Source organism: Aquarana catesbeiana, linkage group LG01 (assembly GCF_042186555.1).
Source record: "Aquarana catesbeiana isolate 2022-GZ linkage group LG01, ASM4218655v1, whole genome shotgun sequence".
NCBI lineage: Eukaryota > Metazoa > Chordata > Amphibia > Anura > Ranidae > Aquarana > Aquarana catesbeiana.
Genome location: NC_133324.1, coordinates 89,305,069 through 89,331,948, shown reverse-complemented (window position 1 = coordinate 89,331,948; position 26,880 = coordinate 89,305,069). Strand labels below are relative to the sequence as shown.

At 44.5% G+C, this 26,880-nt stretch overlaps 1 protein-coding gene across 3 annotated transcripts in view; it reads left to right on the top strand.

Annotated features, from left to right (window-relative positions):
- Positions 1–26,880, top strand: part of FYB1 (FYN binding protein 1) — a 213,102-nt gene that overhangs the window by 151,858 nt on the left and 34,364 nt on the right. For all 3 annotated transcript variants that reach the window (XM_073621587.1, XM_073621568.1, XM_073621577.1), the window contains exons 5-8: positions 2,530–2,549; positions 11,165–11,214; positions 16,984–17,092; positions 20,647–20,803. In XM_073621587.1, coding sequence (XP_073477688.1) covers positions 2,530–2,549; positions 11,165–11,214; positions 16,984–17,092; positions 20,647–20,803 — 336 coding nt within the window. The remainder of the gene's footprint in view (positions 1–2,529; positions 2,550–11,164; positions 11,215–16,983; positions 17,093–20,646; positions 20,804–26,880) is intronic.

Sequence of the window (26,880 nt, the reverse complement as noted above, 5' to 3'; positions counted from 1 at the left end):
TATGTAAACGCACGGCCGTTTTTAGACGCTGGTTTCTAGCTGTCAAGTTAAAGGGGTTGTAAAGGTAAAAATTTTTTCACCTTAATGCATTCTATGCATTAAGGTGAAAAAACTTCTGACAGAACCGCCGCCCCCAGCCCCCCCGTTTTACTTACCTGACGCCTCGAAAGTCAGCTTCGCGTTCCCGACATCTGTTCCTCCGCTCACCCTGGCCGCTGATTGGCTGCAGTGGATGGATTGAAAGCAGCGCAGCCATTGGCTCGCGCTGCTGTCAATCACATCCGATGACGCGGCGTGCCGGGGGGCGGGGCCGAGTGATACAGCGAGCGGCTATAGCCGCCGGCTGTATCACGGGAGCGCGCCCGCAAGCACTCACCACCGTGCGAGGGAGCTCGCATTAAGGTGGTGAATGCTTGCGGGGAGGAGCTGAAACAGCCGCCGAGGGACCCCAGAAGACCAGGTTCGGGGCCACTCTGTGCAGAACGAGCTGCACAGTGAAGGTAAGTATAACATGTTTGTTATTTTAAAAAAAAAAAAAAAACACCTTTACAAACGCTTTAAGTCTTTCAGCAGAGGTTGCACAACGTCCCGTGTACATGAAGCTCACTGGTCAGATGGCAAACCTACATAAAGGATATCATCACTCTACCACTCATCAGCAGTCCCATTGAAGGGAATCTTTTTTCATCTTCTCTCCACTTTGCAAAATCGGATGTTTAGCTACTTTTAAAAGTCTACATAAAAAAACATTCATTTTGCGCATTTTCAGGATGAAAGTTGCCGTAATTCCTCTATTACTTTATGAGTGGTTCCTAGATCATCAGCTCCATAAAGTGGGTGGCACTGACGATATAGGAATGCCACACTGAGTAGCACTGACGTTCTAGGAACTACACAAATCATAGAAAATGTGTCAATTTTGGTCCTGATTGTGCATATTGTTGTCATGTCCGCACAGCGAACATTTTATACATTATTATTATTATACAGGATTTATATAGCGCCAACAGTTTACGCAGCGCTTTACAATATAAAGAGGAGACAATACAGTTATAATACAATAAAATACCAGAGGATCAAGAGGGCCCTGCTCAGAAGAGCTTACAATCTAATAGGGTGGGGCAGGTGGTACAAAAGGTTATAACTGTGGGGAATGAGTTGATGGAAGTGGTAGAAGATTAGTTGGAGACGTGATAGGCTTTCCTGAAGAGATGAGTTTTCAGGGATCGCCTGAAGGTAGCAAGAGTAGGGGATAGCCAGACAGGTTGAGGTAGCGAGTTCCAGAGGATGAGAGAGGCTCTGGAGAAATCCTGGAGATGAGCATGGGAGGAGGAGATGAGAGAGCTTGAGAGTAGGAGGTCTTGAGAAGGATTTGGGTGATATTTGTAGTCAAGATTGGTGATGTAGCTCGGGGCAGAGTTGTGAATGGCTTTGTATGTTGTGGTTAGTATTTTGAATTTAATTCGCTGGGTGATTGGGAGCCAGTGTAGGGATTGTAGGAGAGGGTTGGCAGACACTGAGCGGTTGGTAAGGTGGATAAGCCTGGCAGCAGCATTCATGATAGACTGAAGAGGGGATAGCCTATGGAGAGGCAGGCCAATGAGAAGGGAGTTGCAATAGTCAAGGCGAGAGATAACAAGGGAGTGAATGAGGAGCTTGGTGGTTTCATTTGTTAAAAACGGGCGAATTTTAGAGATGTTACAGAGGTGAATTCTACATAGACCCCAAAATGTATATCAGGGCATAATTTAAAAAAAAACATCTCCAATACATGCACAATTCCCCATGCTTTGTCTCCTTAAAAAAACAACACTGCAAGTACACAAAAATACCTGTTGATCCTGCCAAAAATCCAGTGTGCTTTAAAATTTCTGTGCACTCTGCCTATGCTGCATTGAATTTCCAAGCAGTATTTTCATCCCTGGCCACCTCTATGTACGGACAATAGAACACCCGACCCTCATCTTAATAAAATGAGGAGAATCTACAGTCCAAACAAGAGCAAGAAGCCTAGGAAGACAACGCTGCTTCTCCATAGATACAGCACAGTGAGCGAGCATAGTCACCCTAGGACAGGAAGTGTGTTCATGGTAGGATCACCAAGTGAAAATAAAGGAAGAAAAGCCTGAAACAAGAAAAGGAATGCAGCCATCACATCCAAATACTGGTAAGCTGCAATATATTACATGTTAGTTCTTAGGATTAGATATATTTAAATTCTTATGATGCTGTGAAATGAAAGGTGGGACGGGGGCAGTAATAAGTACATTGCCATGAGAAGGATCCAATTCAAAATTTTCATTGGACTACATACATTTAATTATGTGTATTATGTGATTATTGCAGTAAATGCAACTAGTGTAAAAAAGGTTTGTGCTGAAAATGATGGCATACATACCAATACCAAACATGTTCAATTTCAGCACAGGAACTTGTATACAAGTTGTAAGAATTCTTGGGAAAAAATATATATATATCAATTTCTGTTTATTCCACTGCTATATAATAAACTGGTTTTCTCTTTTTCAGGCCCTGCACACAATGATATAGTAAGTAACGTATTTACCTGTGAAATTATGTGCATTACATGTACAGGCAAGTAGAAAAATGTACGTTTTGCAGATGTTTGGTTCTTAAATACATAAATCAAAATAAATAAAATAATGGTACCCCAAAGCACCTTGCCAATGGACGTGCATTGCAGCTCACCACAACACATGGCAACCCACTACCATGTGTTGCGGTGCACTGCGTTGCAAAAAAAAAAAAAAGTACATGCACCTTTTTAGGTGTGTTAGGAAGCCCCCCTCTTCATTTTTTTTCTTTCTTTCTCATATTTTAGCTTCTACCCCTTATCAAATACTAGTGTAGCCACAAATGCTAACCAAAGAATAGTGTAGTCATCCATGCTAATGAAAGACTAGTGTAGCCACCGATGCTGAACAAAGGCTACTGTAGTGACCCAGGCAGAACAAAGGCTAGTGTAGCCACCCATGCTAAACAAATAATAGTGTAGCCACACATGCCGAACTAAAGCTACTGTAGCGACCCATGCTGAACAAAGGCTAGTCTAGCCACCCAAAGTGAACAAAGTCTAGTGTAGCCACCCATGCTGAACAAAGACATGTGTAGCCAACCATGCTGACCGAAGGTTAGTGTAGCCATTCTTGCTGAGCAAAGATTAGAGTAGCCACCCATGCTGAACAAAGGCTACTGAAGCCACCCATTCTGAACAAAGACATGTGTAGCCAACCATGCTGAACCAAGGTTAGTGTAGCCATTCTTGCTGAGCAAAGACTAGTATAGCCACCCATGCTGAACAAAGGCTAGTATAGCCACTCATGCTGAACAAAGACCTGTATAGCCAACCATGTTGAACTAAGACTAGTGTAACCACCTATGCTGAACAAAAACTTGTGTAGCCAACCATGCTGAACAAAGGCTAGTTTAGCTACCCATGCTGAACAAAGGCTAGTGCAGCCACCCATGCTGAACAAAGATTTGTGTAGCCAACCATGCTGAACAAAGGCTAGTGTAGCCACCTGTGTGGGGAGGTGCAGTGTAGTGTGGCGGCAGTAATAACTCAGAGTTCAGTTGCAGAAACAAAACTGTACTGAAGTTAAAGTTTAGCAAATACAACTAACCCGGTAGGGAGACCAGCTGACTGGGCGCACTCACAGATGGTTACAGCATTGAGTGTAGCAGTAGGTCTCAGGTGCACCAACAGCGTCTGTCTGGAGGGGTGGAATGCAGCTTGGCTGGTCCGTACCCAAGCGGGAAGGCTTTCAGTAAGAGTGATGTGTCCCTGCACTTTCCCTATGCGTCTGAAACCTCTCCCTGCCACTAAAATTACCTGTCCCTGTCACCTGTCTCTACACTACCCATTCACAAAATGCGCGCCAAGCCCGGGAGCCAGGATCCTAAATAGACTCCACCTTACCGAAGACCAGAGACCAGAATCACATGAGGCACCTAAATCCAATCGGATAGCTCCGCCAGTGACCCAGGAAACCATAGAGGAAACATGCTCTTCTTGACTTCTTCTCCCTCTGCAATGCCACTGTGGATTATGTGCCACCTGCAGTGGAGAAAGCACACTGCACCTGCTTACACCCATGCTAAACAAAGACTAGTGTAGCCACCCATGCTGAACTACTCTTATGAGAACTGATTTACCACAACAGTCACGCTGAATACACATCTGCTGGTGGACATAGTGCTGAATTGCCGATCTTGGCACACTGCACTGTTTTTTTTTTTTCTCTTTTTTGGTTGGAACTTTATTGAAATATCACATGACATTTCATAAGGTTCTTCTCACCCAGTAGTATTTGGGTATGGTGGTACAGTATGTACAGTGCATTCTAAAAGTATTCACCACCCTTGACATTTTTCGTGTTTTGTTGCCTCACAACCTGGAATTAACATGGATTGTTTGAGGATTTGAATCATTTAATTTACAGAACATGCCCACAACTTTGAAGATGCTTTTTTTATTGTGAAGCAAACAACAAATAGGACAAAGTAGCAGAAAAAGTGTGCATAGCTATTCACCTCCCTAAAATCGATACTTTGTAGAGCCACCTTTTGCGGCTATCACAGCTCCAAGTCAGTTTGGATAAGTCTCTATGAGCTTGCCACATCTTACCAATGGGAATTTTGCCCATTCCTCCTTGCAAAACTGCTCCAGCTCCTTCAAGTTGGATGGTTTGCGCTTGTGAACAGCAATCTTTAAGTCTCACCGCTGATTTTCTATTGGATTGAGGTCTGGGCTTTGACTAGACCATTCCAACACATTTACATGTTTCCCCTTAAACCACTCAAGTGTTTCTTTCTTTAGCAGTGTGTTTGGGGTCATTGTCCTGCTGGAAGGTGAACCTCCGTCCTAGCCTCAAATCACACACAGAGTGGTACAGGTTTTGCTCAAGAATATCCCTGTATTTAGCACCATCCATCTTTCCCTCAACTCTGACCAGTTTGCCAGTCCCGACTGCTGAAAAACATCCCCACAGCATCATGCTGCCACCACCATGTTTCACTGTGGGGATGGTGTTCTTTGGGTGATGTGATGTGTTGTGTTTGTGCCAGATATAGCGTTTTCTTTGATGGCCAAAAGTTAAATTTTAGTCTCATCAGACCAGAGCACCTTCCTCCATACATTTTGGGAGTCTCCCACATGCCCTTTCGCAAACGCACTATTTTGTTTTTTGCTGAAAGTAATGGCTTTCTTCTGGCCACTCTGCCATAAAGCCCAACTCTATGGAGCGTACGGCTTATTGTCATCCTATGTACAGATACTCCAGTCTCTGCTGTGGAACTCTGCAGCTCCTCCAGGGTTACTTTAGGTCTCTGTGCTGCCTCTCTGATTAATGCCCTCCCTGCCCGGTCCGTGAGTTTTGATGTGCCGCCATCTCTTGGCAGGTTTGCTGTTGTGCCATGTTCTTTCCATTTGGTTATGATAGATTTGATGGTGCTCCTAGGCATCATCAAAGATTTGGATATTTTTTTTCTAACCTAACCCTGACTTATACTTCTCAACAACATTGTCCCTTGCTTGTTTGGAGAGTTCCTTGGTCTTCATGGCAGTGTTTGGTTAGTGGTGCCTCTTGCTTAGGTGTTGCAGCCTCTGAGGCCTTTCAAAAAGGTGTGTATATGTAATGATATAATGATCATGTGACACTTAGATTGCACACAGGTGGACATCATTTCATTAATTATGTGACTTCTGAAGGTAATTGGTTGCACCAGAGCTTTTTATGGGCTTTATAACAAAGGGGGTGAATAAATACGCACATGCCAATTATCAGTTTTTAATTTCTGAAAAATAGTTTTATGTACATATTTTTCTAATTTTACTTCAGCAACTTAGACTATTGTGTTCTGATCCATCACATATATTTCAGATTTAAAAAAAAACATTGAACTAAAGGCTGTAATGTAACAAAATAGGCAAAAAGCCAATACTTTTGCAAGGCACTGTAGTACTTTTTTCCATGCACACAACTACAATGCTGCCAGGCACATCACAATGCAAATAATGTGAATGGGCCCAGAAGGTGAGCAACCCTTGACTTGGCATAGTGATCCCTGATACTAAGCCACTGTTTTTTGACATTATTATATTCAGCTTTTGTTACTCTATGCTTTGATGTTTGCACTGAATCTTTGCCCCACCTGGGCTACACAATTGTCAAACCTCTTAAATCGATAAAAATATTGAAACCGAAAAATCTAGATGGGAGAGCAGGAACCCATCAAACATACTGCAGCAGCTGTTCAGGTCTGGAAACTCAAGAATATAGACATCAGAAACTATTCAGAGATTTCTCTATACAGCATCTACCAAACACTGAAATCATCCAGTCTGTTCAGACTGGCAGGTTAAATGTACGTAGCACGCTGTTACAATTTAAGTTGTGTTTCAAACTATAAAGTGAGTGACAGCGACATACCTGTGTCCCTGCCGAGAGACTGCAGATAGCGTGCAACTCCCCTGTTGGCCATGAAACAAGATAGCCCTTGACAGATAAAGGCCTACAGGAAAACACATACAAAGATATATAACAAAGACTGCCAGGAACACAAATTCATTTTTAAATACTCAAGTTTCCAGTGCAGAATAGAGAAGTTTATTATGATTTAGCAGGTAAAAAGTTATTTAGTTTTTTAAAGGCGACTCTTGTTGCTGATCTGCGTATAAAAAATGAAGAACCTCCCTGTATATAAGAATGTAAATACTTACCTCTCCTGCAGCCTGCGACGCAGAATGCTGGATGTACGATTATGATCCAGCAAGGGGAGAGGTGTCCCCGAAAAAGCCAGCAGGTGGAGAGTCCTCTCTACTTGCTTCAATAAAGCTTTTTGAGAAGCTATGGAAGTGTGTGGCTTTACTGTTTTCCATTGCACATAAGGACACATGTGATATGGTGAAAAGGAGTTACTACAGGGAACGGCTCTAGACTGAAGATGAATATTACAGCAAAAGCTCTTTTTTTTTTTTTTTACATATCCTGTGCTTTTTTTTTAATAGACCCACACATAAAAATGACTCTGTCTTGAGAGAAGTATAAGAAGTACCATAAGCTAATTTCCATCTGAAAATACTAGTTGCCTGGCTGTGTTTGACTTACAGCAATACCTCAGTCCCTGTGTGCGTTCCCCAATCCATACCTCCGTCACTGCTGGTATCTACATATAAATACTCACCCACATAGCCAATCCAGTGTTGTTTGGCCATACCTTTGCCACAAGCCCACATTATTTTTTCTGACGTCAATGGGAGCCTGCTGTCTTTTCCAGGTTCAGACACTCAGCCCCCTGATGATGCGCGCCAGCTCTGTCCTCCTCCAGTGCTTCCTGGAATAGGTGATGTGAATATTCCGGGAGGCTTCAGGAGTGGAGGAGACATAATTCTCAACTAGGCAAGAATGGGATATAAAGGTAGCTTTATATATTGCAGAAGGGGGGCTGCAACCATGTAAAGTCATGGTAATGAATAAAGGTCCACTTTAAAGCTGTTTCTGTTTTAAAGAGGGACTTTACCCTCCTCCTCATTTGTTTTTTTGAATCCCTGCTTACCTGATGCTGGGTTGTCCTCACTTCAGACACTTACCCACTCAGCAGATCCAATGTTGTCCTGCAGAGATCCACTTCTTTTCCGCGACCGCTGAGGTCCTGCGCCACCATGTTTTTGTGTGATGTCATCGGGAAGCTGCCCGCATTAAGTACTTTTAAGTCACAGACCCAAAAAAGCATCTTTTAATTGGGTTTCAGGAAAGGGTCAGACCTCCTTATCTCTATACTTGTTTCAAGGTCAGTAACTGCTTACCTGATGCTGGGTTGTCCTCAATTCAGACACTCACCCACCCAGTGGATCCAGTGTTATCCTACTGAGATCCACCTCTCTTCTGCCACTGCTTGGGTCATGCTGCGCTATGTTCTTGTGTGATGTAATCGGAAAGCTGCGCGCTTTAAGTACTGTTAAGTCGCAGACCCAAAAAAGCATCTTCTAATTGGGTTTGAGGAGAGTATCAGACCTCCTTATCTCTGTGCTTGTTTCCAGGTCAGTAACTTAGACAGCACTAAAGCCATAAAACAACATGACAGCTAGGGAACGAGCATGTCCAAAGGAGAGCTCAGCAAAAAGGTAGCCTCCAGGATCCTCCATTGACAGTACCCTTTCAAGGCAGAGAGATTCTTATGTATTAACTCTTTAGATAATCCATAGTGCTCTGGTAATCTTTGGTCATGTATTCAATGTTTACTTGCTGAATAAAGATTGTGTACATCAGTGAAAACAAATTTAAAACATGAGGCTAAACACTTAAAATAATACTTAAAAACAACACTAATAAAAATAATAAAATTGACCCTACAACTGTTACAGTTTCCCGTTAAAGTGATTGTAAACCTAAACCCTTATTTATTTATTTAAAACAAACATGTCATACTTACCTGCTCTGTGCAATGGTTTTACACAGAAAAGCACCGATCCTCATCTTTTCAGGTCCCCCACCGGCACTCCTGGTGTATGCCCCCTGCCGAGAGCCCACCATAGAGAGCAGCTTGCTATGGGGGCACTCGTGTTACCGAGCCAGCTATGTGTGGCTCTGCTCCGCTCCCCACTCCCTATTCCCTGGCTGTGATTGACAGTAGCCGTCTCCTAGCATATGAGGAGGGAGAGAGATGAGTGAGAGACCTGCTGTTCTCGTGAGCATCCCTGGGTCAAGATCGGCTCGGCTACCTGATTGCAGAGAATGCATTCAGGTAAAAAACCTTCAGCCTTCTAAACCACTTTAGAGCAAGCAAGGTGCAATGTAAATATACGTAATGCTTTTCTTTTGTTTCTTTAACAACATCAGCCGTTTTTGCGATACGGCACTGCGTTGCTTTAACTGGCGTTGAACCCAAACAAAATTGACGTCCTTTTTTTCCCACAAATAGAGCTTTCTTTTGGTGATTTTGGTGGTATTTGATCCTCTCTGCAGTTTTTTATTTTTGCGCTATAACCAAAAAAAGAGCGACCATTTTGAAAAAAACACAATAATTTGTACTTTTTGCTGTAATAAATAGCCCCGATTTTTTTTTAAAAAAAAGCTATTTTTTTTTCCTCAGTTTAGGCCGCTGTGTATTCTTCTACCTATTTTTGGTAATAAAAATCGCAAAAAGCATATATTGATTGGTTTGTGAAAAAGTTATAGCGTCTACAAAATAGGGGATAGATTTATGGCATTTTTATTTTATTTTTTTACTAGTAATGGCGACGATCTGCGTTTTTTTTTTTTATCGAGACTGCAACATTATGGCGGACACATCGGACACTTTTGACTCATTTTTGGGTCGATTGACAATTATACAGCGATCAGTGCTATAAAAATGCACTGATTACTGTATAAATGTCACTGGCAGGCAAGGGGTTAACACTAGGGGGCGATCAAGGGGTTAACTGTGTTCCCTATGTGTGTGCTCTAACCGTGGGGGATGGGACTGACTATAGGAGATGAGAGATCGTGGTTCCTAGCTCGTAGGAACTCACGATCTCTCTCTCTCCTCACAGAACTGTGATGTGTGTGTGTTTACCGCTGGTCACGAGCATCGGCACCCCCGCTGTGCAGCGCGCGCATGCGCCTGCTATCCCGCTTACAGGGACCGACGTGTAGCTACGATGGTTCGCAGGATCGTGCCGACCTGCCGCAGTATAATGACAGAGGCTGGTCGGCAAGTGGTTAAAGCAATAGTAAACCTGCAAAAAAACTAACAAAAAAATGGCCCCTGCAGGATAATGGCATAATGTTCTAGTATGCATTGCATACTAGCACAATATGAAATACTTACCTTAGAACAAAGTACTCCAGTGGTGTGATGTACCTGCTGACAGGGCTTCCATCCTCATCCGGTCTTCCTCCTGGGTTTGCGGGCTCCGGCCGCTTGAATGGCTGAACCACGAGGACGTCAGTCCTGCGGAACAGCTCTCTCGACGGACAGCATGCTGTCTATTGAGAGCGCAGTGCCATGCATCGGCTCTACTAAAGTACGTTTCTCCTAAGCAGTGCACATTTAGGAGATATTTACTGTACCTATAGGTAAGCCTTATTATAGGCTTACCTTTAGGTAGAAGTAAACAAGGTTACTTTACTACCTTTGCTCATAGGAACTCATGAATGTAATTTGAGAATGTATCTCTACTGTATCCGGTTGCCGACTGGCGCACGCCGATGTACGTCGGCAGAATGGCACGGCTGGGCAAATGGACTTACAGGTACGTCCATTTGAATTCCCCGTGTCCCGCGGACTCGATCGCCCCGGGGATACCCGCGATCGCCTCACGGAGAGGACGAACGGGGAGATGCTGATGTAAACAGCATCTCCCCGTTCTGCCTAGTGACACTGTCACTGATCACAGCTCCCTGTCATCAGGAGCAGTGATCAGAGTAATGACACTGCTAGCCCATCCCCCTACAGTTAGTAATCACTCCCCTAGGACATACTTAACCGCTCCCCGCCCCCTAGTGGTTAACCCCTTCCCTGCCAGTGTCATTTACACAGTAATCAGTGCATTTTTAATCGCACTGATCGCTGTATAAATGACAATGGTCCCAAAAATGTGTCAAAAATGTCCAACATGTCAGCCATAACGTCGCAGTCACAATAAAAATCGCTGATCGCCGCCATTACTAGTAAAAAAAAAAAATATTAATAAAAATGCCATAAAACTATCCCCTATTTAGTAAACGCTATAACTTTTGCGCAAACCAATCAATAAACGCTTATTGCAATTTTTTTTTAACAAAAATATGTAGAAGAATACGATCGGCCTAAACTGAGGAAAAAAAAATGTTTTTTTATATATTTTTGGGGGATATTTATTATAGCAAAATGTAAAATTGTCGCTCTTATTTAGTTTATGGCGCAAAAAATAAAAATCGCAGAGGCGATCAAATACCACCAAAAGAAAGCTCTATTTGTGGGAAAAAAAGGACGTCAATTTTGTTTGGGAGCCACGTCGCACGACCGTGCAATTGTCAGTTAAAGCGACACAGTGCCGAATCGCAAAAAACGCTCTGGTCAGGAAGGGGGTAAAATCTTCCGGGGCTGAAGTGGGTATATGACATTTTATTTTATTTCTGAATAATACATGTTTTATTGTTTTTTTATTGTTCTACAGAGTGAGGAGAGTGAAGGAGAAGAGGTCTATGACGAACTTGATGAGCCAAGGTATATTTTAATATAGTGGCGTTTGTCTTTGTGGTAACACAAAGGGGGGATTCATTTAGGATGGGTTCACACTTATGCGAGTTGGATGTGGGTTTCCCCCACATCCAATTCGCATGACAGGAGACTGTGGCTGGCTCTCAATGGAACCGATTCACACAGCTCCGGGGCGGCCACGGAGCGCACAGCAGAAGGGTCATGTGCGTCTTTGGCTCCGTTTCAGGTCCGAATTCAGGGCAGAAATTCTGACCTAATTCAGACCTGGAACGGTGAACAGGGATGCACCGGACCCCCTGCTGTGTCCTGCGCCGCACATAGTGTGAATCCAGACGGGAACAAAATGAAACCAAAGTGTTGGTATTGGAAATAGCAACTGAGCAGGTTTTATCTTTTTTTTATATACAACACTTTTAATTTAATTATCTTTACTCCACTGTCGCAAGGGAAACTGCTGTTGTGTTAGCTGTCTGGCTGTGTCTGATGAAAAATCGAAATCCTATTAACAAAAAATAAATTCAAAAATCACCAAAAAAACTGTTGGAACAGAAATAGTATTGGACAATTTATGGCAAATTTAAAGTGACACTAATGCCGCGTACACACGGTCGGACTTTCTAGCCTACTTTGTCCGGCACACTTTCTGACGGACTTTGTCCGCCAGGTGTGCCGGACTTTAAATCGGACGGACTCGCCCACACACGACCGGACTTTGCGGAGGGCTAAGTCCGCCCGTCTTTCCGACGGACTTTCGCCGGAGTTACGGCGGACTTTCAGAATGAACGGACTTGCCCACACACGGACAAGTCCGTTCATTTTCATCGTGACTCAGGTGCAACGGGACTAGAAAAGGAAGTCAATCTTTCCGCTTTTATCGGCGAGATTGACACCTTGCAAGCCCCGTCGCGGGGCATACCAGGCCCTTAGGTCTGGTATGGATTATAAAGGGAAACCTCCTGCGCCGAAAAATGGCGTGGGGTCCCCCCTAAAATCCATACCAGACCCCGATCCGAGCACGCAGCCCGGCCGGTCAGGAAAGGGGGTGGGGACGGGCGAGCGCCCCCCCCTCCTTAACCGTACCAGGCTGCATGACCTCAACATGGGGGGTGGGTGCTTTGGGGGAGGGGGGGCGCCTTGCGTACCCCTACCCATTCACCTAGGGAAAAAGTGTCAATAATAAAACACACTACACAGGTTTTTTAAATAGTTTATTAAACAGCTCCGGGGTGGATCTTCCTCCGGCTTCGGGGGTCTTCTTCCGGCTTCGGGGGTCCCTCCGGTTCCTCTTCTCCCGGCGTCCGGTTGGTTCTTCTCCGCTCTCTCCGGTTCCTATTCTCCCGGTGTTCCAGTTCTTCGGCCGGCTCCTCCGCTGTCTTCAGGTAGCTCTCTTGCCAGCGGAGGTCCGGACTTCTGGGCTTCTGGGCTTCTTGTCATCTCTTCTCTTCTCTTCTCCAGATGTTGATATGACGCTCTCTCCGGCTGGACTGCTCTCTGAGGGCTCCGTTGTGACTTATATAGGCGGAGACCCCGCCCCCTTACGATGTCACAGTCCCTGGGCATGCTGGGACTGTGACGTTTTAGGGGGCGTGGTCACTGGGTGATGTCCCAACAAGCCCCGGGACTGTGACATCATATGGGGGCGGGGTCTCCGCCTATATAAGTCACAACGGAGCCCTCAGGGAGCAGTTCAGCCGGAGAGAGCGTCGTGTCAACATCTGGAGAAGAGAAGAGAAGACAAGAAGCCCAGAAGTCCGGACCTCCGCTGGCAAGAGAGCTACCTGAAGACAGCGGAGGGGCCGGCCGAAGAACTGGAACACCGGGAGAAGAGGCCGGAGAGAGCGGAGAAGAACCAACCGGACGCCGGGAGGAGAGGAACCGGAGGGACCCCCGAAGCCGGAGGAAGATCCCCCCCGGAGCTGTTTAATAAATTATTTTAAAAACCTGTGTAGTGTGTTTTATTATTGACACTTTTTCCCTAGGTGAATGGGTAGGGGTACCATGTACCCCATACTCATTCACATAGGGTGGGGGGGCCGGGATCTGGGGGCCCTCTTATTATAGGGGGCTCCCGGATTCCGATAAGCCCCCCGCCCGCAGACCCCGACAACCAACGGTCAGGGTTGTCGGGAAGAGGCCCTTGTCCTCATCAACATGGGGACAAGGTGCTTTGGGGTGGGGGGGCCCGCAGGGCGCCCCTCTCCCCCAAAGCACCCACCCCCCATGTTGAGGGCATGCGGCCTGGTACGGTTCAGGAGGGGGGGGTGCTCGCTCGTCCCCACCCCCTTTCCTGACCGGCCAGGCTGCGTGCTCGGATCGGGGTCTGGTATGGATTTTAGGGGGGACCCCACGCCGGTTTTTCAGCGTAGAGGTTTCCCTTTATAATCCATACTAGACCTAAGGGCCTGGTATGCCCCGCGCTCGCCGCAATAGGAAAATTTGTTTTTCCTATTGCGGCGAGCGCGAGATGCAATACCCTGCCCTCGCGTCGTATCTGGTCCGTTGGACCAGCATACACACGAGCGGGCTTTCCGTCGGACCAGCACACAGACGAGCGGACTTTCCGCCCGAAACTGAGTCCGACGGAAAGATTTAAAACATGTTTCAAATCTAGGTCCGGCGGGCTTTTGGGAAAAAGTCCCCTGTAAAAGTCCGCCGGAGCCTACACACGGGCGGATTGTCCGGCAGACTCTGGTCCGCCGGACCAAGTATGCCGGAAAGTCCGACCGTGTGTACGCAGCATAAGTGAGATAATATTTTTCAAAAATAATCCATACACATCCAGATAGCACATAGGTTAAAAATGGATCTTGCATGGAAATTCCTTCTTTTGGAAGGGCGGCACAGTGGCCTATGCCGTGTACACACGGGCGGACTTTTGGACCGGACTGGTCCGACGGAAGGAATCCGTCGGACAATCCGACCGCGTGTGGGCTTCATCGGACCTGCAGCGGACTTTTTCGGTCAAAAAATCAGACGGACTTTAGATTTGGAACATGTTTCAAATCTTTCCGACGGACTCGAGTCCAGACGAAAAATCCGCTCGTCTGTATGCTAGTCCGACGGACTAAAACCGACGCTAGGGCAGCTATTGGCTACTGGCTATGAACTTCCTTATTTAAGTCCGGTCGTACGTCATCATGTATGAATCCGTCGGACTTTGGTGTGATTGTGTAGGCAAGTCCGTTCGTTAAAAAGTCCGTCGAAAGTTCGTCGGAAAGACCGTCGGACTTTTGATGCCGAAAAGTCCGCCCGTGTGTACAGGGCATAAGAGGTTAGAACTTCCGCCTAGCAGCACTAGGATAATCTGTTCAAATTCCAACCAGGGCACTACCTGCATGGAGTTTGCATGTTCTTCCTGTACCTGCATGGGTTTCCTCCCACACTCCAAAGACTTGCTGGTACGTTAATTGTCTCCTATGTAAATTTTCCGTAGCATGAATATGAGTTTGGGACCTTAGAGTGTAAGCTACTTGAGGGCAGGGACTTATGTGGATGCACTATATAGATATGTAAATTGATGGTGCTATATAAGCCTAAAGTACCTACAATAATGCCCCATACTAAAGATCATATAGTACAACCATTTCTAGAAAATGTGATCTCTTCACACGACCGCTCACATATATGGGGCCTCACTGAAATGGGCTTTTTTCCCGTGGGGCCGCATATATGCATATCTCCCATTGTGCTGGGAGCGCATCCCACAGCGCACTCCCAGTACAGAGACCTGGCTCTCATCGAGATCAGGACCCGGGACTCTCAGTTCTGGGTCACCCGATCGCTTTGATAGCCTCTGATTCGATATCACAGTAACTGTGAACTGTGAAACCTGTGTTTATTTCCTGTTCTGAAAGAATAGGAAGATGCATTGTATATTCCTCTTCTTGCAGGAAAGGAAAATGTAAACAAACCAAAGTGTAAAAAAAAAAAAAAAAAAATCAAATAAAAATAAAGAATAAAAAATAAAGAAAAAAAATATCAAAATCAAGGTTTACCAGGGTTAGTGTTATGCCGCGTACACACACGGTCGGACTTTTCGACCGGACTTGTCTGACAGACGCCGACGGACCAAGCCCGGCGGACAATCCGATCGTGTGTGGGCTTCACCGGACCTTCAGCGGACTTTTCCAGTCGCAAATCTGACGGACTTTAGATTTGGAACATGCTTCAAATCTTTACGTCGTAACTCCGCCGGATCCAGAAATCCGCTCGTCTGTATGCTACTCCGACGGACAAAAACCCCACACTAGGGTAGCTATTGGCTACTGGCTATCAACTTCCTTATTTTAGTCCGGTGTACGTCATCACGTACGAATCCGTCAGACTTTGGTGTGATCGTGTGTAGGCAAGTCCGGTCGTTAGAAAGTCTGTTGAAAGTCCGCCAAAAGTCTGTTGAAAGTCTGTCGAAAGTCTGTCGGACTTTTGTAGCTGAAAAGTCCGACCGTGTGTACGCGGCATTAGGGTCAATGTCGGGGTCAAAGGTCACAGTCAGCATATTTTGGGTAGCTTAAATATATATATATTTTTTAGATTAGTGTCAGTGTCAGTTAGTGTCAGTGTCAGTGTGTTTTAGGCAGGATAAAGAAAATGCAAAATGCCCACCATTGTTTCTGGGCCCTACTACGAGTACAAAAAAATAACTAACTTTCATATTTGTGGTATCGCTGAAATCATGAGCAGGAGAATTTATTTTGTGTTTTTCGTTGGTGGTAAATTATGGTAATAGCAAGAAATATACAGCTAAATAAAAAAAAAAAAAAAAAAAAAAAGATTTTTTTTTTTGACAAATTCAGGCCAGTTTTCCTTTGATAATAAAATAAAAAAATCAGGTGATATCTGTTACCATTTACCAGCAGAAGAAATCCAAATTTGTCCTGAAAAAAACAAGGTATAATCCATCTGGATGCACAAAGTAGTTGTGATGATATGTACAGTTTTACTAACACATATCAAAGTTGCAAAATTGTGCTTAGGCATTGAGATTTGTTTTACCCTTATGCCGCGTACACACGATCGGAATTTCCGTCAGAAAAAACTTGGATGGTTTTTCCGATGGAATTCCGCTCAAGCTTGCCTTGCCTACACACGGTCACACAAAAGTTCTGTGAACTTTCGACCGTCAAGAACGCGATGATGTACAACACTACAATGAGCCGAGAAAATGAAGTTCAATGCTTCCGAGCATGCGTCAAATTGTTTTCCGAGCATGCGTGATTTTTTGCGCGTCCGAATTGCATACAGATGAACACATTTTTGGATAGGAACTTTTCCCGACCGAAAAATAGAGAACATGCCCTCAGTCTTTTGCTGGCTGGAATTCCGCAAGCAAAAGGCCAATGGAGCATACACACGGTCGCATTTTCCGACAAAAAGCTCACATCGGAGTTTTGCTGGCGGCATTTCCGATCGTGTGTACGCGGCATTAGGCGTGAAGGTGTTAATATAATTGTATACTTGGTTTCTGACACTGTTCTGCATTTTACACTTTGTTATTGGTTAATGATTTTGTAAAGTGATGTGCCAATAGTAAAGCGCAAGAGGCAGAAGGGAGCAAGCAAGAGCCAATAACTGCAGGTTAATGCTGTCACTCTCACCCTGAGCTTGATTTCTGGAATGCATGAGATGATAAAAATGTATAATTAAGATACGTTAGATGGCAAGTAATTCCCCTAGCAGTCATCCATAACACATTATTTTGTTTTTTATTTTATAAATTTATATATTTTGTGTTCCTTTTCGATAACATTCACATTTTCATCACTGTACTCACTGCAGGAAAGAACAAGAAAAAGATGAAAAGAAGAGAAAAAAAGAACTGGAGCAAGCCAGGAAAGAGCAAAAGGAAAAAGAAAAGAAGGAGCAAGAGATACGAAAGAAATTTAAGGTGAGCTTATAAGCTGCTTTAACCACTTCAGCTCCGGAAGGATTTCCCCCCTTAATGACCAGGCCCTTTTCTGCGATTCGCCACTGCGTCGCTTTAACTGACAATTGCGCGGTCGTGCGACGCTGTACTCAAACAAAATTTATGTCCCTTATTTTACCACAAATAGAGCTTTCTTTTGGTGGTATTTGATCACCTCTGCGGTTTTTATTTTTTGCGCTAAAGCACCTCCCACACAGTTACTCCCTAGAAACACATTTAACCATTTCGCCCCTGATGTTAACCCCTTTCCAGCCAGTGTCATTAGTACAGTGACGGTGCAAGCACTGATCACTGTATTACTGTCACTGGTTCCAAAAAAAGTGTCAAAAGTGTCAGTTATGCCGTGTACACACAGGCAGGCTTTTCGACATCAAAGGTCCGACAGCCTTTCCGATGGACTTTCGACGGACTTTTGACGGACTTCCGACGGACTTTTGAACGAACGGACTTGCCTACACACGATCACACCAAAGTCCAACGGATTTGTACGTGATGACGTACGACCAGACTAAAATAAGGAAGTCGATAGCCAGTAGCCAATAGCTGCTCTAGCGTCGGTTTTCATCCGTCGGACTAGCATACAGACGAACGGACTTTTCGACCGGACTCAAATCCGTCGGAAAGATTTGAAACATGTTTCAAATCTAAAGTCTGTTTGATCTTCGACCGAAAAGGTCCATCGGAAGTCCGATGAAGCCCACACAGGGTCGGATTGTCCGACGGATTCGTTCCGGCGGACGAGTTCGGTCGAAAAGTTCGCCCGTGTGTACACGCCATTAGTGTCCGATTTGTCCGCCACAATATCGCAGTCCAGCTATAAGTCGCTGATTGCCACCATTACTAGTAAAAATAAATAAATAAAAATTCCATAAATATATCCCATCACTTGTAGACGCTATCATTTTTGTGCAAACCAGTTAATATACGCTTATTGGGTTTTTTTTTTTTTTTTTACCAAAAATATGCAGCAGAATACATATTGGCCTAAACTGATAAAGAAATTAGAATTTTTAAAAACATTTTTATTAAATATGTTTTATAGCAGAAAGTAAAAAATATTTTGTTTTTCTTCAAAATGGTCTGTTTTTTTGTTTATAGTGCAACAAATAAAAACCACACAAGTGATCAAACACCACCAAAGAAAGCTCTATTGGTGGGAAAAAAAAGGACATACATTTTATTTGGGTGCGGTGTCGCACGACCGCATAATTGTCATTTAAAGCAATGCAATGCCGTATTGCAAAAATGGCCTGGTCATGACGGGGGATAAACCTTCCGAAGCTGAAGATGTTCATAATAGTAGGCTACAATTCATTGAAATACAATGTGAAAATAAATATATGATTTTATATTTTTTCCATAGATATGCTTTAAGGCTGGGTTCACACCTATGCGAACTGGATGCGGATTTTTCCGCATCCAATTCGCATAGCAGGAGAATGTGACTGGCTCTCTATGGAGCCGGTTCACATATCTCCGGGGCGGCTGCGGAGCGCACAGCGTCCTTGCGTCTTTAGCTCGGTTTCAGGGTCAAATTCAGGCAAATATTTGGCCCTGATTCATCCCTGAAATGAAGAACAGAGACGCACAGCGTTCTTGTGCGATCCGCGGCCGGTTTAGGTGTGATCCGAGCCTAAAAGTGTAAGTTCACCTTTTCAGAAAAAATAAAAAGGTGATCTAACACCGTACACTGTCCTCACCCCCTGCTGTACTTATCTCCATAGGTGATGAGCTGTCAGTGCTCACGCACATAGAGGTCCAGGGATCTAAATACCCTCTTTTCTCCCCCTAATTTCTGCAGGCCTTCTGGGACAGATCAGAGTCGCTTTGATCCATCCCCATTTTTTTCTGCAAAGTCAAACGTATACTTCAACCTTTTGGTGCCGGCGCCTCCTGGCCCCTCAAGGGGTTTTAGATGCTGGGAGGGCGGGGTTTAGGGTCATGTGACCGACGTGATTGGCTGCCACTGCGGTCACATGTTCAGAAAGCGTTGATCAGGAGCTTTCTGTTAGCCACCGGTAACTGTGTTCTCGGCACAGCTATTTTTGCAATATTGCACACAAATATGCGGCCGCTCGACACCAAGGCCCACGAATATTTGCGTGCTGTTGTCGCCAAGAAGTTAACCACTTGCCGACCACCGCACGCCGATGTATGTCCCTTTTTTGAGGACGGATATCGTTGTTATGGCAACAGCTAGCTGCCATAACCCCGGTATCCCCGTTTTCGGCCGGCGGTCGGCTACAAGATAAAAGTGGTCTTTGCGGCAGATTCTTCGCAAGATCACTTTTATCGGTGGCCGGAGAGGGACCCCCCCTCTCCCGCCGCGATCCGATGCCCTCCGCCGCTTACCGGAGCCATCGGCAGTGGCGGAGGCGATTGCATCCTTTCCCTAGCTGTGCATGGAGACGAGTGAGGGGAAGATGGCGCCCACTCGTCTCCATGACACTGCAGGGCGGAAGCGACATCAAAACGTCACTTCCGCCCATACCTCTTAAAGCCACATTTTTTTAATGACATTTTTTTTTTTTTTATTATTGCATTTTAGTGTAAATATGAGATCTGAGGTCATTTTGACCCCAGATCTCATATTTAAGAGGTCCTGTCATGCTTTTTTTCTATTACAAGGGATGTTTACATTCCTTGTAATAGGAATAAAAGTGACACCATTTTTTTTTTAAAACAGTGTAAAAATAAAAAATAAAAGGTAAAATAAATAAGAAAAAATAAATTTAAACGCGCCCCATCCCGCCGAGCTCGCATGCAGAAGCGAAAGCATACTTAAGTAGCGCCCGCATATGAAAATGGTGTTCAAACCACACATGTGAGGCATCGCCGCGATCAGCAAGAGCAAAAATTCTAGCCCTAGACCTCCTCTGTAACTTAAAACATGCAACCTGTAGAATTTTTTAAACGTCGCCTATGGAGATTTTTAAAGGTAAAAGTTTGTCGCCATTCCACGAGCAGGTGCAAATTTTGAAGCGTGACATGTTGTGTATCAATTTACTCGGCGTAACATTATCTTTCACAATATAAAAAAAATGGTCTAACTTTACTGTTGTCTTATTTTTTAATTCAAAATCGTGTATTTTGTCCCAAAAAAAGTGCGCTTGTAAGACTGCTGCGTGAATACGGTGTGACAGAAAGTATTGCAACGACCGCCATTTTATTCTCTAGGGTGTTAGAAAAAAAAATGTATAATGCTTGGGGGTGCTAAGTAATTTTTTAGCAAAAAAAGCTGTTTTTAACTTGTAAACAACAAATCTCAAAATGAGGCTCGGTCCTCAAGTGGTTAACCTTATTGAGCTTAGTCGTAGATCTCAGGGAGGAGCGCCATCGGATGGACAAAAGGCATTTGTGGGGCGCTATTTTTTTCTAAACCTCCCAAATATATATATTGTGTCAACTTAATGGTAGAAAAACAGTTTTTAACTTGTAAACAACAGATCTCAAAAAAAGGCTCAGTCCTTACGTGGTTAAATAAGTTGTAATGCCTATTTTCTTTTTCTCCACAGTTAGTAAATAAGATTGAGGTTATTCATCAAGTCAAGGCCAGCGTGGACCACAAAGGTGGTAAAAATGAACTCTCTTTCAAGAATGGCGATGAGATTGAAATCATACGGGTCACAGATAACCCTGAAGGAAAATGGCTGGGTAGAATGAATGGAATCTGTGAGTATATGTCAAATCACTCGTTTACCATCCAACTTGGTTTTACTTTTACGCCGTGTACACACGAGCGGACTTTTCGACCGGACTGGTCCGATGGTCTATCCGACTGACTTTCAGCGGACTTCCGATGGACTTTCCTAACGAACGGACTTCACCAAAGTCCGACGGAATCGTACATGATGACGTACGACCGGACTAAAATAAGGAAGTTGAAAGCCAGTAGCCAATAGCTGCCCTAGCGTCGGTTTTAGTCCATTGGACTAGTATACAGACGAGCGGACTTTTCGACCGGACTTGAGTTCGTTGGAAAGATTTGAAACATGTTTTATTTCTAGGTCCGTTTGACTTTTGGGGAAAAAAAAGTCCACTGGAGCCCACACACGATCGAATTGTCCGACGGAGTCCGGTCCGCCGGACCAAGTCTGCCGCAAAGTCCGCTCGTGTGTACGCGGCATTACTGTCAACAGGAGAGAAAGTAAAGAAAAGTTTCTCTGGAACCCTGGATAGGAAAAAACAGACAGGGGTTCGATTAGATCCACACTCTTTCCAAAACTGAAAAAAAAAAGTGGCTTGACATACACTTTAAGAAGTCTATTTATTAAAAAAAAAGACAGTGTGCAAATGTTTCAAGCCATCATGAATAATCCCCATAATTTGTCCAATACAGTTATTTCCTATGGTTGTCAGCCAGGTCTAGTGGCCATAATGCAGTATTTTTCTGATATTTAAAAAAAAAAATACTGCATAATGGCTACTAGAGGAAGATGATGACCATAGGAAATAAACATATTAGGTGATTATTTGGGACTTCTGTGTGAATTATTGAGACATTCGCACAGTCAATTTTTTATAAATAGGGTCCTAAGTGTTGGGGTTAAAGGGGTTGTAAAGGTTCGTGTTTTTTTCACCTTAATGCATCCTATGCATTAAGGTGAAAAGACACCTCGCTGTCATGAGCCCCCCGGCCCCCCCCCGTTTTACTTACCTGAGCCCGTTCACCTGCTGTGCGCAACCCCGGCATCCTCTTCTCCACTGAGTCTGGCCGTTGATTGGATAGCAGCCATTGGCTTGCGCTGCTGTCAATCACATCCAATGACGCGGCCGCCGGGTGGGCGGGACCGAGTCATACAGTGTATGACACGGGGTAGCTTTAGCAGGGAGGAGCCGAGACAGCCGCCGTGGGACTCCAGAACAGCAGGATCGGGGCCACTCTGTGCAAAACGAACTGCACAGTGGAGGTAAGTATAACATGTTTGTTATTTAAAAAAAAAAAAATCAAACCTATACAACCCCTTTAAGGCCAGGGGTTTGGAGGTTAAGCTTTAGATTAAATGCTGAGGGCGAAAGGTTAAACCCCAAAATGTTTTTGTCATTTTGGATATCGTAGGGGAGGATTAGAACCTCTGTCAGGTTTTTATTGTTGTCTGTGTCCCCACTGGGGAGATTCATTCTCTTTCTTTGTCCTGGTGAACATTGCCACTGAGTCAGAAAGGAATAGGAAATCCAAAATTTTGAGTTGTCGCCAGACAAAAATAGAAGGAAAAGTTTTTCTAACACAGACAATTGTCCAGGGATAATTAAAAGTGTATTTTCCTTGTTTTTAAGAGATTTCATTCTCTTTTCTGTTATGTATACAACACAGGAAATGAAGGCATATCAGAGTCAGCAAAGTAAAAAATGACAGGGTTTTTGATATAGTTTAAGGGGAACATTTATAAATCAATGAATCTGACATTCACTAAGCATTTACAGTGCCTTGAAAAAGTATTCATACCCCTTGCAATTTTCCACATTTTTTCATGTTACAACCAAAACGCAAATGTATTTTATTGGGATTTTATGTGATAGACCAACACAAAGTGGCACATAATTGTGAAATGTAAGGAAAATGATAAATGGTTTTTACATTTTTTTTACAAATAAATATCCTGAAAAGTGTGGCATGCATTTGTATTCAGCCCCCCTGAGTCAATACTTTGTAGAATCACCTTTCACTGCAATTACAGCTGCAAGTCTTTTTGGGGATGTCTCTACCAGCTTTGCACATCTAGAGAGTGACATTTTTGCCCATTCTTCTTTGCAAAATAGCTCAAGCTCTGTCAGATTGGATGGAGAGCGTCTGTGAACAGTCAAAGTCCAGACCAATTAGATTTAGGTCTGGACTTTGACTGGGCCATACTAACACATGAATATGCTTTGATCTAAACCATTCCATTGTAGCTCTGGCTGTATCTTTAGGGTTGTTGTCCTGCTGGAAGGTGAAGCTCCACCCCAGTCTCAATTCTTTTGCAGAATCTAACATGTTTTCTTCTAAGATTGCCCTGTATTTGGCTTCATCCATCTTCTCATCAACTCTGACCAGCTTCCCTGTCCCTGCTAAAGAAAAGCATCCCCACAACAGGATGCTGCCACCACCATGATTCACGGTGGGGATGGTGTGTTCAGGGTGATGTGCAGTGTTAGTTTTCTGCCACACATAGCGTTTTGCTTTTAGGCCAAAAAGTTCAAATTGGGTCTCATCTGACCAGAGCACCTTCTTCCACATGTTTGCTGTGTCCCCCACATGACTTCTTATGGCTTTTTTTCCAACAATAGCTTTTTTCTTGATGATGTCCTCATCAACATGGGGACAAGGTGCTTTGGGGTGGGGGGGCCGCGCCCCCCCTCCCCAAGGCACCAACCCCCCATGTTGAGGGCATGCGGCCTGGTACGGTTCAGGGGGGGGGGGGCGTTCGCTCGTCCCCACCCCCATTCCTGTCCGGCCGGGCTGCGTGCTCGGATAAGGGTCGGGTATGGATTGGGGGGGACCCCCACGCCGTTTTTTCGGCGTAGGGGGTTCCCCCTCAAGGTCCATACCAGACCCAAGGGCCTGGTATGCTCTTGGAGGGGGAACCCATGCCGGTTTTTTATTTAAAATTTGGCGCGGAGTTCCCCCTAAAGATTCATACCAAACACATTGGCGGGGATCCAAGTCGGATCCCCGTTCATTGAAAGTCGGACACATGTCGGCTTCATGTCGCAGGGCAAAGTCGGATCCAAAGTAGGACGGCTGTCGTGTCGCACCAGTGTGAACCCAGCCTTAATTAAACATAGGTGGACTCTATTTACTAATTAGGTGACTTTTGAAGGCAATTGGTTCCACTAGATTTTAGTTCAGGGTATTAGAGTAAAGGGGGCTGAATACAAATGCATGCCACACTTTTCAGATAATTATTTGTAAAAAATGTTGAAAACCATTTATCATTTTCCTTCCACTTCACAATTATGTGCCACTTTGTGTTGGTCTATCACATAAAATCACAATAAAATACATTTACATTTTTGGTTGTAACATGACAAAATGTGGAAAATTTCAAGGGGTATGAATACTTTTTCAAGGCACTGTACTGCGGGTGAATCTACCGGGTGCAAGTGTTCTAAATGATAAGTGATTGATTCGCCGCTAATGACTGGTAAAAGTCACATTCACTGCATTATACAGTGGGGAAAATAATTATTTGATCCCTGCAGATTTTGTACGTTTTCCCACTTACAAAGAAATGAAGGGTCTATAATTTTTTATCATAGGTGTATTTTAAATGATAGAGACAGAATATCAACCAAAAATCCAGAAAAAAAACACGATACAAATGTTATATATTGAGTTGCAGGTCAGTGGGTAAAAGAAGTATTTGATCCCCTACCTTCCAACAATAATTCTGGCTCCCACAGACTTGCTACAGTATGCGGTACACAGATTAGTCCAGTCAATGTAAGAAAGTGCTCCTAACGACAACTCGTTATGTGTATAAAAGACACCTGTCCACAGAATCCCTTCAAACCTCCCCATCTTAGGCAAGACCAAAGAGCTGTCAAAGGACGTCAGGGACAAGCTATATATAAGTATCCCAAATACAGCCAGAGAAATCCCAATGGTGGGTATCAACCCCAATTATATGCAAAGCACTATCCACTAGGGAAATGGGGAATGGTGAGTAGCATCTGGGTTTTGTGATAACCAATAGGTAAAAGGTAAGTATAAACACAAAATTGGCATAAAAACCACACGTTTTTATTAGAAAAGCTAAAACAACCCCTCTACATTGAAATCAGGGAATTTGACTCAACTTTCAAGTATAAATGACATATACAAAGTATGCAAAATAACATAAAAACAATATACACAATATCATCCACGCATTTCGACTAGAATGGTCTTTCTCAGTGGCTGCCCTTGGGTTGCACATCAAAGAATATTCTAGATATTATACACATTTGTTCTAGAATATTCTTTGATGTGCTACCCAAGGGCAATCCACTGAGTAAGACCATTCTGGTCGAAACACTTCGGGGTCGCTTTGGAAAACATACCTTCATCATATTCAGGTAAAGTGGATGATATTGTTTTTATGTTATTTAGCATACTTTGTACATGTCATTTATACTTGAAAGTTGAGTCAAATTCCCAGATTCCAATGTAGAGAGGATGTTTTAGCTTTTCTAACAAAAAATTTAGGTTTTTATGCCAATTTTGTGTTTATACTTACCTGTTACCTATTGGGTATCACAAAACCCGGTGCTCCTCACCATTCCCCATTTCCCTAGTGTCCCTAGTGCTTGAAGTCAGGGACAAGATTGTAGACCTGCATAAGGCTGGAATGGGCTACACGACCATCAGCAAGAAGCTTGGTGAGAAGGAGACAACTGTTGGAGTGATTATTTGCAAATGGAAGAAATACAAAATAACCATCAATTGCCCACGGTCTGGAGCTCCATGCAAGATTTCGCCTCATGGGGCAATGATGATCATGAGAAAAGTGAGGTATCAGCCCAGAACTACACGGGAGGAGCTTGTGAATAATTACAAGGTAGTTGGGACCACAGTCACCAAACAAACCATTGGTAACACAATACGGCGCCATGGATTCAAATCCTGAAGCGCCCGCAAGGCCCCCCTCCTCAAGAAGGCACATGTACAGACCTGTCTGAAGCTTGCCAATGAAAATCTAAATGATTCATTAAAGGATTGGGAGAAAGTGCTGTGGTCAGATGTAGTGACGGCTGGTGTTTCTTTTTGGGGGGGCAGCAAACAACACCCCAGCACATCAAACCCCCCAGCCCCCCCGCTCGCTGTCTTACCCCATCTAGGTGGCAGTCATCGGCAGTGGGCAGCGGCATCGGGCTCCTGTGTCCTCTTGTCCATCATGACAGCCGTGCGTCTCCTCCCCTCCTCCTAGGCATCCAATAGGATCTCCTGTCCTTTCAGCCAATCAGGTGACGGGTCACACGACCTGCTTCCTGATTGGCCGGGAGGAGGATCAGTGTTATATGAATATTCATTCGCTTTTGTAACACACCTGGGTGGGCTCAGTTCGCATTCTCTGAGCCCTGAGCCCACCCTATTTTGAAGCCTATTAGAGCCTCTGGCTCTAATAAGGTGCTTCAAACCCCCCCCCCCCGTTGGAATCGATGCATCTGACATCCTGAAAGGGGCCAGATGGATGGATGGGGGGGGGGAGGTGGCGTCCCTTCCACCCCTTGTGGACGGGCCGCCCTTGGTCAGATGAGACCAAAATTAAGCTCTTTGGCATTAACTCGACTCGCCGTATTTGGAGGAAAAAAAATGCTGACTGTGACCCTAAAAACACCATCCATACAGTCAAGCATGGAGGTGGAAACATTATGCTTTGGGGCTGTTTCTCTTCTAAATGTACAGACCGACTTTGCCACATTGAGGGGCCAATGGATGGGGCCATGTATTGTAAAATCTTGGATGATAACCTTCTTCCCTCAGCCAGCACACTGAAGATGGGTTGTGGATGGGTGTGCCATCATGACAATGACCCAAAACATACTGCCAAGGCAACAAAGGAGTGACTCAAGAAGAAGCACATTAATGTCATGGAGTGTCCTAGCCAGTCTCAAAAGCTTAAAGTGGAGTTCCACACAAAAGTGGAACTTCCGCTTATCTGTCTCCTCCCCCCCTTTGGTGCCACATTTGGCACCTTTCAGGGGGAGGGGGTACCAGTTTTTGACAGGTACCCTGTCCCCACTTCCGTCGGACCTCGCTGCGGCAAGGTACGTCGGAAGTCGGCCCC